General features: G+C 39.9%; 3 protein-coding genes across 5 annotated transcripts in view; all 3 read left to right on the top strand.

The window, feature by feature from the left end:
• The window catches only part of acot7 (acyl-CoA thioesterase 7), a gene marked incomplete at its 5' end in the record, with an annotated part of 104,453 nt that overhangs the window by 35,088 nt on the left and 52,129 nt on the right, over window positions 1–17,236 (top strand). For 2 of the 3 annotated variants that reach the window (XM_079675387.1, XM_079675385.1), the window contains one exon: window positions 5,050–5,103. In XM_079675387.1, the coding sequence (XP_079531513.1) occupies window positions 5,099–5,103 (5 nt within the window). Of the gene's footprint in view, window positions 1–5,049; window positions 5,104–14,781; window positions 16,111–17,236 lie in introns of those variants that run through there. The other variant, XM_079675386.1, reaches the window with a different exon arrangement.
• Window positions 1,413–2,251, top strand: LOC307037617 (transcription factor HES-2-like; the record flags this gene model as incomplete). The annotated part of the gene is made up of 3 exons (XM_079678674.1): window positions 1,413–1,517; window positions 1,625–1,808; window positions 1,917–2,251. Exons 1-3 carry the CDS (start codon window positions 1,428–1,430, stop codon window positions 2,249–2,251), a joined length of 609 nt encoding a protein of 202 aa, XP_079534800.1. The 5' UTR covers window positions 1,413–1,427.
• Window positions 13,672–14,754, top strand: LOC307035731 (transcription factor HES-2-like). Its single transcript, XM_079675388.1, has 4 exons — window positions 13,672–13,882; window positions 13,988–14,083; window positions 14,204–14,291; window positions 14,395–14,754. Exons 1-4 carry the CDS (start codon window positions 13,793–13,795, stop codon window positions 14,724–14,726), a joined length of 606 nt encoding a protein of 201 aa, XP_079531514.1. The 5' UTR covers window positions 13,672–13,792; the 3' UTR covers window positions 14,727–14,754.

Raw genomic sequence — 17,236 nt, 5'->3', positions numbered from 1 at the left:
GCCTTCCTTTTAAGCATGTTGTTGCGCAGTGTGTACTTTGGTACACACTCTGTTTTATTCGTACTAATGTATTGGTATATAACTGGGCCATTGTGTCTGTCTGCTGCTACATCCCCCCTCCTCGAAAAAAAGAAAAAAAACGTAGCTGGCTACACATGATGAGGGGGTCAAAGAGGATGCTGATGGGAGCAGCAGCAGAGTGGTGCACCAGTGGGAAACAGGGGAGTGTGTGTGGTGTGGAGAGACGGAAGATAGGCAGGAGAGGGGGAGGGGTTCCCATCTGTTGCGCAGTTGTGGCGCGTGCCGAACGCGTGAATCCTACTGGCATCTCACTGCACTATGCCTGCTGTAATAGTCAGCAAAGGAGATATAAAAAAGTATTTGAAGATGATGAAATAGCTAAAATAAAATTCATTTTCATTGAGTTCAAATATAATCCCACAATGTTTAAATAGTTTTAAGAAAGTTTTGTTCTATAACATTATGCCTATTCCTCTCCCTTTATATGCTTTGTTAAAACAGGCTCGTTACTGCATTACTCCTTTGTATTGATAAACTACACCCCTATTCCGCACACATACGCATCTCTCTGCGTCTGTTTTTACGTCACCCAGTCTCCTCCCCCAGTGCTCCAGGTAGACACTATTGTTGATATTGGAAACAAGCTGCTGATGGTCCACAAGCAGATGTTAATCCATACATAGCGTGGCTTGGGTATCTGGTTTATTAATTGTAGGAATAGATTAGGCTTGTCACCTCAGAGCCACTCGTCTGGTTGTTATTGTGGCTGGTTGGCAAATCATTCATAAGCATATAAAGTGACTACATATATGTCTCTATTCTCTATCATTATATTACTTTTGAATTGTTCATTTATAGCAGTTCAACTTGGTACAAGAACGATGTATCTCATTAAACTTGAAAGTTCTTTAACCACATTTGACGCTCAAATGTGTTACATGTTCGATACAAAATTATAAAAACAACCTAATAAACAGAAATATTGTCAATTTAAAAACAATGCCAGACAAGTAAATCACATTCTTTGCTGTATTTCTTTTAACAAAAAGCTATCCGATACGACCTCTATCGGAAAAACGGCGTCGTCATATTGCTTGCATACGTAATTGGATCTTGGAAAAACGTTAAAGCTTTACATTTTGAACACAATATAGCGCAACATCATCACCAAACTTCGCATACCAGCGGTGATCGCAGGGTCCCACCGGGACCAGATGGTCCAGACAGGTCCCCAAGGCATCGCCCCCCTCATGTCAGACCCCCAGCAGGAGGGCTTGTGGTCCCTCCCCTCTGACGCTCCGGAGCCACATAAATAGGAGGCTCTGCAGCTCCGAGGCACACTTCAGCTCAGCAGATCCAAGAGCAACTATCTCCCCTCAATAAGCAAAGCAACAAGCTACAAAAAAATGAGTCCCAGCATCACTACCGAGGCCGACCAGCCCCTCCCTGCCAGGTCCACCGTGGCCCAAAGAAAACAAGCCAACGAACTGAGAAAGGTAAGAGAAGAACAGAAACTGTATAGTTCGTTTTGTTACTGGAAATGTTTTCTCATCTGACTCGTAAATGTGCAGCTGAATTAACGATTTTTCCTAATTTCTTCCAGACTCTCAAGCCCTTGTTGGAAAAGAAAAGGCGTGCTCGTATCAACGACAGTCTGAGTCATTTGAAAAGTCTCATCCTTCCTCTGGTTGGCAAAGACAACGCTCGCTACTCCAAGTTGGAGAAAGCTGATATTTTGGAAATGACCGTCCGCTTCCTCAGAGACCTTCCTTCCACTCCTGTCAAAGGTACGCATCTTCCCTTGAACCATGATATGCTTTGCACGAACTGTCATTTTTTAGATTATATTTTGCACATGAAGTTCAAGTCACTAATCAACTCTCTTCTCCCTCCAGATTCCGCAGACAGTTACAGAGAAGGTTTCAAAGCCTGCCTCCAGCGCGTCTCCACTATGCTTCCCAAAACAAGCCTGGATCAAGACGCGTGTCAGCGGGTGAACGAATTCGTTCAGCAGTCCTCCTCCGCCACAGTCACCCCAACCTGCCTGAACTGCTGCGCTCAGAGCTCCAGTACTCTCCCTCAGATGCAACAGAAACTCCTGAGCCTCAAATCCAGCTTCAGCTCCAGACTGGAGAGCCAGTCCCGCGGCAGCAGCAGCAGCGCAGTGGCTCCCAGCCGCGCACTGCCCGGCCCACAGGCAGTCAGCGCTGCCATGTGGAGACCTTGGTAGATTAGGCGGACACTCATTACTTGTTATTTATTTTGTGATGTTATTTATGCTATTTGTATTCCAATATAATAAGTCTTAGCAAATAAGAATTGTTGAAGATGCTGTACAATAATGTAATTCAGCATTTGGATCATTTTGTTCAATGCTAGAGAGCAGACGAGCACAGATCTTAAAGAAACGGAAGTCCAAGGGCTTTTTATAATGCAATCCTCTTTGGGGTTTCAAAGATATGGGTTGTAGACAACACTTTTGTAAAACCCCAAGGGTTATTTTGTTTGAGGTTTGCACTATGGACTTAAAAGTATTTTGGTCTGTGCAAAAGAATAGTCTGTAAACACTATGTGTTAAATAGGAATATAGAGGCCTACTGTATATTTCTTTGACGTTATGAAAAAAAAGATGTTTTGCGACACTTCAAATGTTTTGCCATTGACACAAGCTTTTCAATAAATGTACATTTCTCGAATATGGTTGTGATGTTTGATCTTTTAATGTTGTGGTGATCGGCGGATGTTGATTGAATCATTAAACCCTGACGTCTCAATAAGAGATATCTCAGAATATGAAAGGAATGAAAAAGGCGCGCAAACGCATAAAGCCGCAGGTCACCCTGAGCCTATTGAGGCTCAGCAGCTGCTCTATTGTCGCACATGAGAGGCGCCCCTCTAGTTGCCGCCAAATTGGTGGGAAAAAGTTCGACTGGTTGTTTGAGTGGACACACACTGAGATGACTGCAGTTTTGAATTACAATGACAGATTTAACGACACCAAAAAAAAACGTGTTCCTGAGGACTTTTACCATACGATTATTTAAGTAATTGTTTTTAGCCCTGTGATTGTAGCAGGCTTATACTTTTATTATTTGTTTATAACTCGTGATCTGACTATTGTCACATGGTTATTCTCTGTGCATACCTTGAATTCACCACATTTACTAAATAATTTCCTAGGCATCCTACTTCTGTTTCTCATGTGTTTCTTCAAGAATACACACATGATTGCACAACCTGAAGTTGATGTTTCTCAGTGCAGTTCTATTATGAAAAAAAACACTTTTGTTGCAAAAGAAAATGAGCAGTTTCAGTATTATTTTATATACTTTTTAAACTCATGGCTTTGTATAAGATACAATAAAGCATTATGCAGGTATGCATTTATATGGTGTCTGACATTTTGCCGAATAATGCAACACGGAACAAGAATATTATTATTATAATCATCATCACATAATGCCAGATCCTTTTTCCATTGCATGGCTGTGCATGTGTTGGCTGTGATTAGGGCTCTCCTATTTTTTTTTTTAATCTAAATAAATAAATAATAAATATTTTTTGGCCAGAAATGTTATTTTTTGGGGGATCAAGCCGATAGAGTTTAGAGTTCAAATACAGTACTTTAGACATGTGCAGACCCAAAACGTATCAGTTTTGCTTCTTGGTTATAACTGGAAGTAGCCTACTGGTGATTTATTTTCTGCAGCCAGTCAGGAGTACAATACATTCTATTAGTAATGTTATGTCTATTGTTCAAAGAATAAAAACGGACTATATCGTGCTTCCCATTTCACTTCTAAATGACTTATTCCAATTTGGTTTCTGACTCCTAACAGTTATACTGTATATGATTTGAACAATCCCTGAGTTGTTAAGATAACAACTGCTGAATGCACACAATTAGGTAGAGGCAATTATTTTAATAATGCAATGGCCATCTTGTTTTAAATGATAAAGTGCCTAACCTGTGAGTGCTGTGTCTGTAGGGAAGAGCTCTACGAGCCCTTAAAAGTCTAAAGAACCACATCTTTAACAGAATCCCTTACATTTTGATAACTTTGGGAAACCAAAGTTTTGCAAGGCCATCTCTGAAGGCATTAGATACAAATTGATTTATGTGAAAAGAGGACATATGTTGTTAATACACTTTTATCCTTAACTTGTTGCCAAATTTGTATGATCAGTGTTGGAGATTGTGTATAAGGACATCATTTAAAGCGTGGATGTAAATTCCAATTTAACCTTATGTGATGCAGTTCAATTTGTTTCCATTATGCTTTAAGTGAGTGTGCTTGCACTGCTTGCCATGTCCATACTGCTCTGATTTGTGATACCCAGTAGGAAAAACTCAACATTATAATTTTGGCAATGTTTTAATTTTGATGCAGTTATTTCACAAGACAAATGTTATTCCATCCAGCGCTTAAAATCCCCTTTTTTAGTAATGGTTGTATAAGGCAGACATTTTTTGTCCAAAGTATGTGATGTGGTTAGGGCAGCACTGAGACATATTACCAGGATGTTTAACATGAGCGCTGGTGTTAAGAAGCGTGACACTGGAAAATGTACCATATTATCTCAGTGCATAATGTCAAAGTCGAGATAGATTTGTCTTGACTGGATAGGTATAATGATATATCATTAGCGTTAAAAGACGAAGTTTGCGATTCAGTGGCAACAGTTAATAATACAAGCCAGAGGCAAAAATGCTTTTCAGTGCTGCGTGATAGAAAGAACTTGCTGGAGCTGGGTTAAATCGTATTCGTGCTGGTTGTCTCAAGAGTCATTTGACCAAGCAGGTGATTTTAAAATCTACATTTAACAACTTCCTTTTCATTGTCTCAAACAAGTATTGCTGAAACTCCTTATCCTCGTCAAGTGACATTGCGATACATGGGTTTTGATCAGATTTAGAGCTACGGACTAATACAAAATATTTGGTCAGTTATCTATTATAAATGTATTTTGTTTTGTCCGTTTCAGGAAGAACCTCTTCAAGCATTTGTTCATTTTATGTCTTTTCAGGTTGACTGTCAGACTGAACTGTGGTGAACTGACAAAACTAGTGGCTCACATGAGGTAGGAAATGTATATAAGACTTATGATATTCTATTGGAAATGGTCATTGATAATGCATAGAACACGCTAAAGCGCGGTGCTTTAAAGCATACATTCAAATGTATCTAAGGAAATTACTGAAAAAACTGTAAAATAGCAAAGCTTACTCATACCACAAAATAGCAGGGAATCATGGCCATTAGTGCTGCCTGTTTTGAGCAAACGTATGGAGTGGATTGTATTTGAAAAATATTTAGCAATACTTAAAGGTACATCTCAATAAACTAGAATATCGTGGAAAAGTTGATTGATTTCAGCAATTCTATTTAAAAAGTAAAACTCATATATTATATAGACTAATTTTACATAAAGTGAATTATTTCAACTGTTTATTTATTTTAATCTTGATGATTTCAGCCTACAGCTAATACAAAATCCAATATCTCAGAAAATCTGAATATTGAAAAAAGTTCAATATTGTAGACTCACAGTGTCACACTCACAATCAGCAAATTAACTCAAAACACTTGCAAAGGTTTCCTGAGCCTTCAAATGGTCTCTCAATCTGGTTCAGTATGCTTCACAATGATGGGGAAGACTGCTGACCTGACCGTTTTCCAGAAGACAGTCGTTGACACAGCCTCAAAAGGTCATTGCTAAAGAATCTGGATGTCCACAGAGTTGTATCCAAGCATATTTATAGAAATATGAGTGGAAGGAAAAAGTGTGGTAGGAAAAGGTGCACAAGCAATAGAGATGGCCGCAGACTTGAGAGGATTGTCTAGCAAATGCCATTCAAAAATCTGGGGGAGCTTCTCAAAGAGTGGACTGAGGCTGGAGTCAGTGCATCAAGAGCCACCATACACAGATGTATCCAGGACATGGGCTACAAGTGTCGCATTCCTCGTGTCAAGCCACTCTGAGGTGACACTATTTCAACGATGCAGATCAGAGTGTATCAGTGGATGAGTCTGTGTAACGACGCAAGTTGACCCTAACATATAAAACACAAAGTTTGTTCAGGCAGCAAGGTTAATTAATCTTGGAGGGTGTATTTGTAGTAGGCATCTGTGTCATTTTCCAGCAGGACTTGGCTGGGTGAATGACCATGGACCACTGTGCTTCATTGGCCAGCAAACTCGCCTGACCTGAACCCCATACAAGCTATGGGGTATTGTCAAGAGGAAGATGAGAGACACAAGACCCAACAACGCAGACGACAGGAAGGCCGCTATTGAGGCCAACTGGGCTTCCATCAAACCTCAGCTGTGCCACAGGCTGACCACCTCCATGCCCCGCCGCATGGATGCAGTAATTCATGCAAAAGGAGGCCCAACCAAATACTGAGAGCAGAAACATGAACATTTCTGTATTTAAAATCCTTTTTTATTGGTCTTATGTAATATTCTTTTCGGAGAAACTGAATGTGTATGAGTTTCACTTTTTAAATAGAAATACTGAAATGAATTAACTTTTCCATGATATTCTAATTTATTGAGATGTAGCCTACCTGTATTTCAAACAGTATCAACCCTGATTTCCAACATGCAAATTGTGGAGGAAATAAGTATTTGATCCCTTGCAGATTTTGTAAGTTTGCCCACTTAAAAAGAAATGAACAGTTTAATTCTAATGGTAGGTTTATTTTAACAGTAAGGGTAAGAATATCAAAAAGAAAATCCAGAAATTGACATTATGTAAAAGATAAAAATGTATTTGCATTCAACTGTGGGAAATAACTATTTGATCCCCTTGCAACCAACAAGAATTCGGGCTCCAACAGACTGGTCACATAAATCCATTTCCTTTGGGAAAGTAATCCTAATATGAATTTTGTTGCCTACAAAAGACACCTGTCCACAGAATCAATCAATCAGATTCCAACCTCTCCAGCATGGGCAAGACTAAAGAGCTGTCTAAGGACCTCAGGGACAAGATTGTATAGACCTGCACAAGGCTGGGATTGGCTACAAGACCATCAGAAAGCAGCTTGGTGAGAAGGAGACAACTGTTGGAGCGATTATTCGGAAATGGAAGAAAAAGAAAATGAGCATCAATCGCCCTCAGTCTGGGGCTCCATACAAGATCTCGCCCCATGGAGTATCGATGATCATGAGAAAGTTGAGGGATCAGCCTAGAACTACACGGGAGGAACTTGTTAATGATCTCAAGGCAGCTGGGACCACATTCACCAAGAAAACTATTGGTAACAGACTACACCACAATGGATCAAATCCTGCAGCAGCCTCAAAGTCCCCCTCCTCAAGAAGGCACATGTACAGGTCCGCCTGAAGTTTGTCAATGACGATCTGAATGATTCAGAGAAGGCTTGAGAGAAGCTGCTAGGGGATGAAACCAAAATGTAGATCTTTGTCATCAACTTGACACGTGTTTGGAGGAAGAGAAATGCTGACTATAACCCCAAGAACACCATCCCCACCGTCAAGCATGGAGGTGGAAACATTATGCTTTGGGGGTGTTTCTCTGCTAAGGGGACAGGACAACTTCATCGAAGAGAGGATGTACGGGGCCATGTACCGTAAGATTTTGGCTGATAGCCTCTTTCCCTCAGCTAGAACACTGAAAATGGGTCATGGATGGGTTTTCCAGGACAACAATGACCCTGAACATACGGCCAAGGCAACACAGGAGTGGATAAAGAAGAAGCACATTTAGGTGAGGGAGTGGCCTAACCAGCCTGCGGACCTTAATCCCATATACAATCTGGGAGCTGAAGTTTCGAGATGCCAAGCATCAGCCTCAAAACCTTAAGGATTTGGAGAGGATCTTCAGAGAGGAGTGGACCAAAATCCTTTCTGAGATGTACACAAACCTGGAGACCAACTACAAGAAGCGTCTGACCTCTGTGCGTCCAACAAGGGTTTCTCCACCAAGTTCTAAGACATGTTTTGCAAGGGGATCAAATACTTATTTCCCACAGTTAAATGCTAATAAATGTTTATCTTTTATAAAATGTCATTTTCTGGATTTTCTTTTGGATATTTTAATTCTCACTGTTAAAATAAGCATTACAATTATAGACTGATCATTTATTTGTAAATTGGAAAACTGTATTTAAAACTAAAGCAATAATTAGAATGAATTTATTTGTGTGGTGTGCTGTCAGACATTACAATACAGACCAATGCGGAGTTCCACAGGGCAGCTTGGACCTCCACGTGAGAAAGGATTCGGTATTTTTTGGAAAAACAATCTGTGCAATGTTGTTTAGGCTGAAGAATGTATGTAGCAGCAGAATTTAGTTAAACAAAATGCTTCAAGAAGAGCAAATGTTGGTTTCCGAATTGGTCTCTCAATTCAAGCTTAAATTGAACAACTCAGTCTGAGAGTTGGCTCGAGGCCAGCTCAAAGCTACAAGGGGTAGCCATTGAGTAGACTTAAGAGGCCAAAGTGTTGGGTGTCAGACTTGAAGGAACATTTTATGGTCAACATACATAAAGAGAATTTTTGAATAAATACATTATATTTATTCAAAACGTGTAATTTAATGAGAATACAGTCACAATATATTCACAAATCTACCTGCAATATAGCTTCCTGTAAATTATTTTATTGCTCTGCTGATTTATTTTTAGTCTATTCAGACGGCTTACAGACACAGGGTTTGCTCTTTCTCAGCATGAGACAAAGTTTGGCAAACATCTCGCTTATGTGTGGCTTATTGTCCAGGTAAATGTTAACACCAGCACCTCGGATAAAGTATAACTCACTACAGCTTTCCTAAGCACTGTAGTTGGAAGCATCCTGGAGTAGGGAGACAGTCCAAAACCCTAGCAAAGTGGTGAACTTGGAGACTGCAACACTGAGGTGCCATTATTTCAATGATGCAGATCAGAGTCTATCAGTGGAGGACATATACAAACAACACACAAAACAAAAACATTTGTTCAGGCATCAAGGTTAAGTCATCTTGGAGATTGTATTTGCATCTCCATCAAACAGAAATGGCAGAGAAAAGTGTTTTCTTTACTCATAAAAAAAGCTTGACTTATTTTCAAACGTAATGCTTACTCTGCTCAATTCCTTTCATTTTTTGTTTTTACTGTTTTATTATTTACACCACTTGTGTTATAATAAATGTAACATGTCATACTTTGCAGATGACTAAGTTAAAATGTTTTTTTTTTATTGAGCTTATGGTATAAGGAGAGACATTAAAGAAATGTTTGCCTTAAATTGGAGGAAAGTGAAACTGTCCCATTATACAGTAACCCCTCAAACATGAGACCCACATTGTTCCATTGTGATTGTCCAAACTGAGGTCACGGTGGGGGTTGGGCATGTGTCTGAGCTTTGTGCAAGAGACAGACCTGCTATTACCACCATCTCTATCTAGACTTTACCATGCTGCAGTTACTATACACTGAAAATGTTGGCACTGGACCAAAGGAAACATACCCCGTTTTGCAGGAAACATGTTTATATCTGGTGATAGATTTAAATTATGCAAAGTTAAACTGAGTGAGCTAAATGTGCACATCAAGTATACACCATTGTCTAATATATTATGTGGCTCAGAAGGGACCTTTTCCAAAATATGAAAAAAAAACCTTCCTGATGATGAAAGAATTATCTTTGGCTTGGCGTGACACTTCCAGGTTTTCTGAAAATCCAGCATGTATTAACGCTGGAGGTGTTGGTTTAAAGGATGCATGTATTTAGGAGGCAGGAATTGAATCACTGCTATGGACGTGCATTATGGAAATTGTAGGATCAGTGTTTTTGAAGCTTGTTCAAAAAAAGGACAGTTTGCCACTGCTGCTTTCATTTTGACCATTCTTGTTTTTATGAGTCTGTTTATGGTCTGTAGGAGCAAGACGTGGAAGCAAACAAATAATGCATGCACACTTAGGTCATGCCACAAAAGTCAATTATTAACTACATTTGATCCTACTTGGATCTTCTGTGGTAAAAATATTTGAAAAGTGTAAACCAATTATATTTCTACATCATGCTCACAAACAAACAAGCTCTTTGATGAGTTTGGTTAATCGCCACACAAACAATTACGGTTCAATCAATATATAGAACATTTAAATACATTTTAAATGAATTATTCATTTATATAATTATTTCTACTTTATTTAGTTTATGAAATTTTTTATTGTTTATGGTATGCATGGTGTATTAATAAGGAGGAGGTTTTTAAAACATTCTGATTTGAAGATTCAAGAAGGAACAAAGTCAAGAATAAATGTGATATAACTTTACCTTAATTTATACATTTTTATTTGTATTCTCACAATGTAGATGCAAGGCTTAATCTTTGCAGTCCTTTAATTGGTAAAGATTTTCGATATGACGGGTAACTTTAGGCTACAGCACACTGAAGAGAATGAGTTCCCATTTAAATGTATATAAAGTCCCCATTGCTCGGTTGGTGAAGTTGTAAAAATGTGTATTTGCAAACTCTTTACTCTATTTAAGAAACGGTATTTATTGATCTTACAGATACGAGGATTGACGACCAGTGCAATGCTCTGCAGTCACAGACTGACGCTGACAATAGAACAGCAGTTTGTTTCTAGAAGAACAGTAATTTGTTCAGCAATCTATTTCTATACAGTTTTCTGATACATTTAAATATTCGTTTTGATAAAACCACTAAAATAACAGAATACAGAATAAGAATATGTTTTAAGAGTAGATAAGAGCGACAGAGAGTCTTCCTCATGATAATTAAAATCAAGATTGTTAAAATGGATATAATCCGTTAAGATTTCAGGTGGCCTATCATGAAGGATAACTTTGACTTCTCTTGCAAAACAGTCAAATAAAGGGAAGACCAAAGGATATTCACTTGAAAAACACGTGGCCTCATTAACGTTTCTTAAATAAGTATATTTTATTAATGTAATACTCCTACAAGTGCAGCCCTGATTGTCTTGACGTATTCACGTCGTGCTCGAGTTGCTTTCATAATCATAACATATAAGAAAACGTGTATTTGTTATAGTTGGATAAGTCGTCGCCAATTGTTTGAGACTCATGAGAACAACCTCGAAGCTGGCCGTTTTCTCTCAGTTTACACCACGCTTAAGCAAAAGTCAGGTGGAGTCTTGTTGTTGCTCCCCCATCCCACAACCCACATGTGATTCCCATGAAGTGTCGGAACATTTTCAGACAAAGGCTCCCTGTTATCCGGCCTGCACAGATGGGTTACCGACGCCGAATTTGCCTGCAAAGACAAAAGAGGACTCTAACCGTAAGAGAAAAACCGAGGAGAAGTGTACCTCCCCACAACAACCCCCTCCTCTCCCTCTTACAATCCGTCCATCCCACTGGGCCGTCAGGGACGCGTGCAGAAAGTGTGCCTCGGGACAACGCTTGGCTTTGTTGAAGCAGAAAAACGAAATATTGTCTACACGATGATAACCTTCACATTTCGACTTTGTAGACTTTTTTAAATTGTAATTTCATGTCGCAAACATATCCTAAATGATACTGAATATCCGCCAACAACTCCATGTTCATGGTTTCAAACATTCATTATATCCTACTGCTCTTTTAAAAGGGAAAACATATCAAGCTCCATCTAATGCAGGGCGGAGAACAATGGACAGCATACGAATAAACATATATTTATTAGTATACAATAATATACATTGACTGATTTGTAACAAGTCTCTATGTGAAATCCAAGCCTCTTTGCGGAGTTTTGCTTTACATTCTTGAATTTATTTAACTCTTTGGTAATTGTAATTTTGTAATTCTGCTTCTATTTCGCGAGGTTTCATGTCAGATTAAAGCTTAATGTTCTTATAGATTTTCAATGCAATGTTTGCAGTCCAGTGTAAACTATTTTATATTTAATGTAAAACTCTTCCAAAAAGAACCTTGTCCTCGGAGTCGTACAATCTGCATTTCCAGAGCAGCATCTCTATTTCCACCAACAGATTGAGCTTTGTGTCTCATCATCACCATATCCTATTGATAAACACGCATTGCAAGAAAGCTTGGACGCTAAAATATCCATGAGTCAAGCCGAGGGAGACAATTGCAACAGAGTTTCCAAACAGGGGGGCGAGAGTGCTTTATTTCAGTTGGACAACAACATGGACCCATCAGAAACATGCAGGTGGGGCCTCCACGCCAAAACCGCGTGGAGATCATGTGTCGTGCGTGTAAAGTTGAAAAAAAGCGTGTGTGTGTGTGTGTGTGTGTGTGTGTGTGTGTGTGTGTGTGTGTGTGTGTGTGTGTGTGTGTGTGTGTGTGTGTGTGTGTGTGTGTGTGTGTGTGTGTGTGTGTGTGTGGCTGAGATATGGATGCAGGCTGGTTATGATGCTGGTGTGCTGCAGGAGGAGTGTATGGGGGGTGGGGTTGGGGATGGAGTTGAAGGCTCGGTAACAGACAGCCATCTGGTCTCCGTGGCGCGTGCGGCGCGCGTGGTTCCCCTGAGTGCACTGGCATTTGATGGGCTGTCATGTCTCTCCAGTTTTTTTATTTAAAATCAGAAAATCTCAGAGTTGTAATATAAAGTTTGAATCATACTTCGCCATGCAGGATGGTTGGTTATTAAATAAACCACATCAACACGGAAACAGTGTAATGCTTAACATATTTAAGAGTTAAAGGTTAAAACCCCATAGAAAGCTCGTTTTATATTTCACGGTGGCTATTGTGATTGAGGTGCACGCTATCTCGCAACCCACCCTCTGTTTTCAGCCCCCACCGCTCTACATGAGGCGTCGGCAGCAGCGGGAAACACACTACAGGTAGAGACTCCCCCCGGGCAGAAAATGCATGAAAAACGTCATATGCAAAACTATTGTTGTCAAAATCAAAGAGCAGATGTTGTTTTAAAGTAGCGTGGCTTGGGTATGAGATTGGAATAAGAGTCTGTTTCTATGGACACTTTTTCATACACGCAAGCATGCCCCCTATGCCAATAAAATATGTATTGCACCCTGTTGTTTAAAGTGGGCATATCTGTTGTTTGTTTTTAAGTATATTTTATGTTAAGGATATATTCTTAAACTTCGGCAAATTACACTCAATAAAATACAATAGAACCTCAGCTTGTTACACAAACGTGTCTAATTTAGCAGGCAGACACACTCAAGGATTCAAACTGTGAGATTATTGTTCTGAGGATAATAATGTAATTTGTAATGAAGCTTCGTGTGTTACGTTGTTTGATCTCAAAATAAATGAATTCTATATAAGTTATATTTGGCTACCAATAACGTATGAGCACTGCGTAATTACGCACTATATTTATACAAAATGCTATATATTTATCCGTGTTTTACAACCTATCCGTCAATTATTTGTGAAATTATAAAAAAATATGTGTACTAAATAATATGACATAAAATGTAAAGTTTGCAGGATTGGTGTTTTGTGAATGAGCATTCGGTGCGTCCAAACATGAGCATCTTTACGCACACATTTCTTTAGCTTGTGGACGCAGATTTTGTTTTATTTTGTCTATGGATCATAAAGCAGACACGCAGTGCAGTTGTTATGCGTGGATTAGGGTAGCAAACAGATGGTTATCATGATACATTTGGTAGTTTTGTGGTGTTTCCATCGAACACACGGACAGAAAATAGCTTGGGGGCGTACCCATGATGCACGTAAACCGACGCCACGGCCCTCTATATATACTGCAGCCCTCGACCGTTAGAGACACATCTTCTCCAACTTCTGCTTCCGACACTTCTCTGGCACAAAGACGAAACTGAAAATGTCTCCAAACATGATTTGCGAAACTCTCCCATCTTTTTCTCCAAGGCTCACTGTGGCCAAAAGAAAAGAGGCTCTCGAGCTCAGAAAGGTAAGCGAAGTCCCTACAATTTGCTTCAATATCTTAAAACACATTTCTGATGTTTTACCCTAATTTTGATGAATGGATTCTAATTGTGTTGTGTTTTCTTCCCAGACAATGAAACCTTTGATGGAAAAAAGAAGGCGCGCTCGTATCAACGACAGCCTGAACCATTTGAAAAACCTCATCATTCCCCTCACTGGCAGAGATGTAAGTTATTATATTTATTTCAATACGTCTTTAAAAAAAAGAAACACATTCCACACATGCTTATGTCAAGGCAACGTTTATGCTCATATGTTTAACATTTGCTTTTTTTTTTCTCTCCAGAAGACTCGCCACTCCAAGCTTGAGAAAGCTGACATACTGGAAATGACTGTGAGATTCCTCAGCGAAATTCCCCCTGTTAGCACGAAAAGTAAGTTATGGTTCTGCTTGTTTAACGCTTTAATTTGATATTTGTTTATACTGAACCCTTGGCATTTTCGAACAAAGAAACTAACATTTCATTGTCTTTTCAGATATTGCAGACAGTTACAGAGAAGGCTTCAAAGCCTGCCTCCAGCGCGTCTCCACTATGCTTCCCAAAACAAGCCTGGATCAAGACGCGTGTCAGCGGGTGAACGAATTCGTTCGGAAGTCCTCCTCCGCCACAGTCACCCCAACCTGCCTGAACTGCTGCGCTCAGAGCTCCAGGACTCTCCCTCAGATGCAGCAGAAACTCCTGAGCCTCAAATCCAACTTCAGCAGATTGGAGAGCCAGTCCCGCGGCAGCAGCAGCAGCGCAGTGGCTCCCAGCCGCGCGCAGCCCGGCCCACAGGCAGTCATTGCTTCCATGTGGAGACCTTGGTAGATTTCTGATGGCGGGGTCTCCCTAAAGCCTGTGAAAAGACTGTAAAGTGTTTCATATGTAGGCAGCATGTCAAGAAAGTATCACTTGTAAATATGCACAGTGATTCACCGCCTCGCTTCCGTTGATGAAAATCCAGAATTCATCGTTTAATCGAATCGGTTGAGTATTATATACTTACGTTTAGCGCGAGTCTTTTGTCCTGTATAAGTTGACAAGTTTAGACAGTCGTATTTTTTTTAATCTGCATGTATGTATACGGTAAATATTTAGTCCACTTCGCGGACTAAGTGATTTAGGGCCATTAAAACAGCCCTGTAAGACCCAAAGGGTCAGTCTGTAAGAATTTGCACGAAAGACTTCAGAGTACTGAGTCTGTGCAGATGAACCCTGTAGACATATATTATGTCAATCTAAGTATCTCTGTTGGGATTTGTTTTATTTTTGCTATTTAAAGCAAATGTTGTATATATGTTGTTTAAAGAAAAAATAAAACTACAATGTAGTTGTAATATATTGTGTTGGGTTTTCTTCACACTTTATGCTCATTTGCCAGAATTTTGCAGAATATTAGTTTTAAGTATGGAATCTTTACGCACAGCCATAAAGTGATGTCCTTATATGGAAAGTATTATTTAGTTGGCACATTTCAAACACAAGGATACAGGCACCTAATTCACACCAAAAACAAAACAGCAAAACGCACACACGAACTAATGTGTGCTAATATTGAAAAGCAACAGAAAACATTTTGTGAGTCTCCTTCCAACAATAGGATCATGGAAACTAAAGCATGTCCAGACTTTAAACTAGACCTTAGCGAAGGGCCATGCTAAGCATTTGTTCTTATATAGATCCTCTCTCTGTTTAATGAACAAAAGCCCGTGAGGAACATCTGTGAAGCAGACTGAACATAATAAAAACCGTTAGTCGGTGTGACCTCGGGATGGATGTTGCGGTCACGAGACACTGCCCCTGCCTTTATTGTAATACAGTGTGTGCGGTGTCTGCTGCCCTCCTTGGATGGTTGTAGGTATCGACATGGTGATGGTGTCTATTTCCGTTTCACAATCCCGTCTTACCCATTAGCTCTTTGGAAAGCACAGGCCAATACATATGCTTAGTGGTTGTCTTTGAATAAACATTATTTGCAAAGAATTTTAGCCACACACACGCTCTTTGCGTTTCTGTGAAGTCCAAGTGCTTCTCCCCCGGATGAGTCATTTGTCAAAGCCAGCAGACACCGGTGGATCGGAGGAGTCTGAATCCCCTTCACTTCTCACAGGATCCCGCAGCAACACGAGACCAACAAAGAGCTCACCATCATCATCTTCATCGCCACCAGCATGTCGGTAGTGCAGGTAGCATCCTCTCTTCAATTATGCAGGTAGGACGTTTGATACGACACATTACCACATGTGCAAGCCGCATTCCCATGCTAACACCGTGCAGTGTTGAACGACAAATGACGAAAACAGCGCGGCTACCAGTGTCCTTTCTTCCCGACTGATAACCAGATAATCCTCGTCGTGTCCTGTTACATTACTACTGTGTTCTGCCGGTATTCAACCATGTCCTGTTTTGGCTAGTTAATGTTAAATGAAGGGGTGTGTTTTCCGGTTATTTAGCCTGCATGTGGTCCCGCTGCAGAGGTGCAGTCCTTTATGTCGCATGTCGTATGATATGTAATGACCTCAACGCGGTTAGCACCGGTATAACACACGTTTAAACTCCCAAGGACATAATTTCACTGAAAGTATATTGAAAGTTGTATGTAATGGCGTGGGCTTTAATGAGGTTGTTCCTCTAAATAGTTTGTATGGTGAGGTGGTAAATTAGGTGTGATTGAGCCTTAAGGATCAATAGATACATAGTTAAAAGGCAGAGGAAGCAAACTCGGAGCAATTGAGTCAACTGTGAAATAATGTGGTAATGACTGTTACCAATTAAAATATCTTTGCTAGGAATCGCCTTCATTTCCCAGCAGCATGTAGTCTTTGTTGTTCTTGTGATCACCTGTAGGTGGAGCCATATAGCTATATACAGTGGGGCAAAAAAGTATTGAGTCAGCCACCAATTGTGCAAGTTCTCCCACTTAAAAAGATGAGAGAGGCCTGTAATTTTCATCCTAGGTATACCTCAACTATGAGAGACAAAATGAGAAAAAAAAATCCAGAAAATCACATTGTCTGATTTTTAAAGACTTTATTTGCAAATTATAGTGGCAAATAAGTATTTGGTCAATAACAAAAGTTCATCTCAATACTTTGTTATATACCCTTTGTTGGCAATGACAGAGTTCAAACGTTTTCTGTAAGTCTTCACAAGGTTTTCACACACTGTTGCTGGTATTTTGGTCCATTCCTCCATGCAGATCTCCTCTAGAGCAGTGATGTTTTGGGGCTGTCGCTGGGCAACACAGACTTTCAACTCCCTCCAAAGATTTTCTATGGGGTTGAGATTTGGAGACTGGCTAGGCCACTCCAGGACCTTGAAATGCTTCTTATGAAGCC

The sequence above is a fragment of the Notothenia rossii genome, assembly GCF_949606895.1.
Source record: "Notothenia rossii genome assembly, chromosome: 4".
Lineage (NCBI taxonomy): Eukaryota > Metazoa > Chordata > Actinopteri > Perciformes > Nototheniidae > Notothenia > Notothenia rossii.
This window is presented reverse-complemented; position numbering and strand designations above follow the sequence as displayed.

Bases quoted from the DNA above. Each gene is read 5' to 3' on its own strand.
- LOC307035731 (XM_079675388.1), top strand. From the start codon at position 13,793: ATGTCTCCAAACATGATTTGCGAAACTCTCCCATCTTTTTCTCCAAGG. The intron at 14,084-14,203 runs GTAAGTTATTAT...TTTTCTCTCCAG, and splicing joins TTCCCCTCACTGGCAGAGAT to AAGACTCGCCACTCCAAGCT. The intron at 14,292-14,394 runs GTAAGTTATGGT...TTGTCTTTTCAG, and splicing joins TCCCCCTGTTAGCACGAAAA to ATATTGCAGACAGTTACAGA.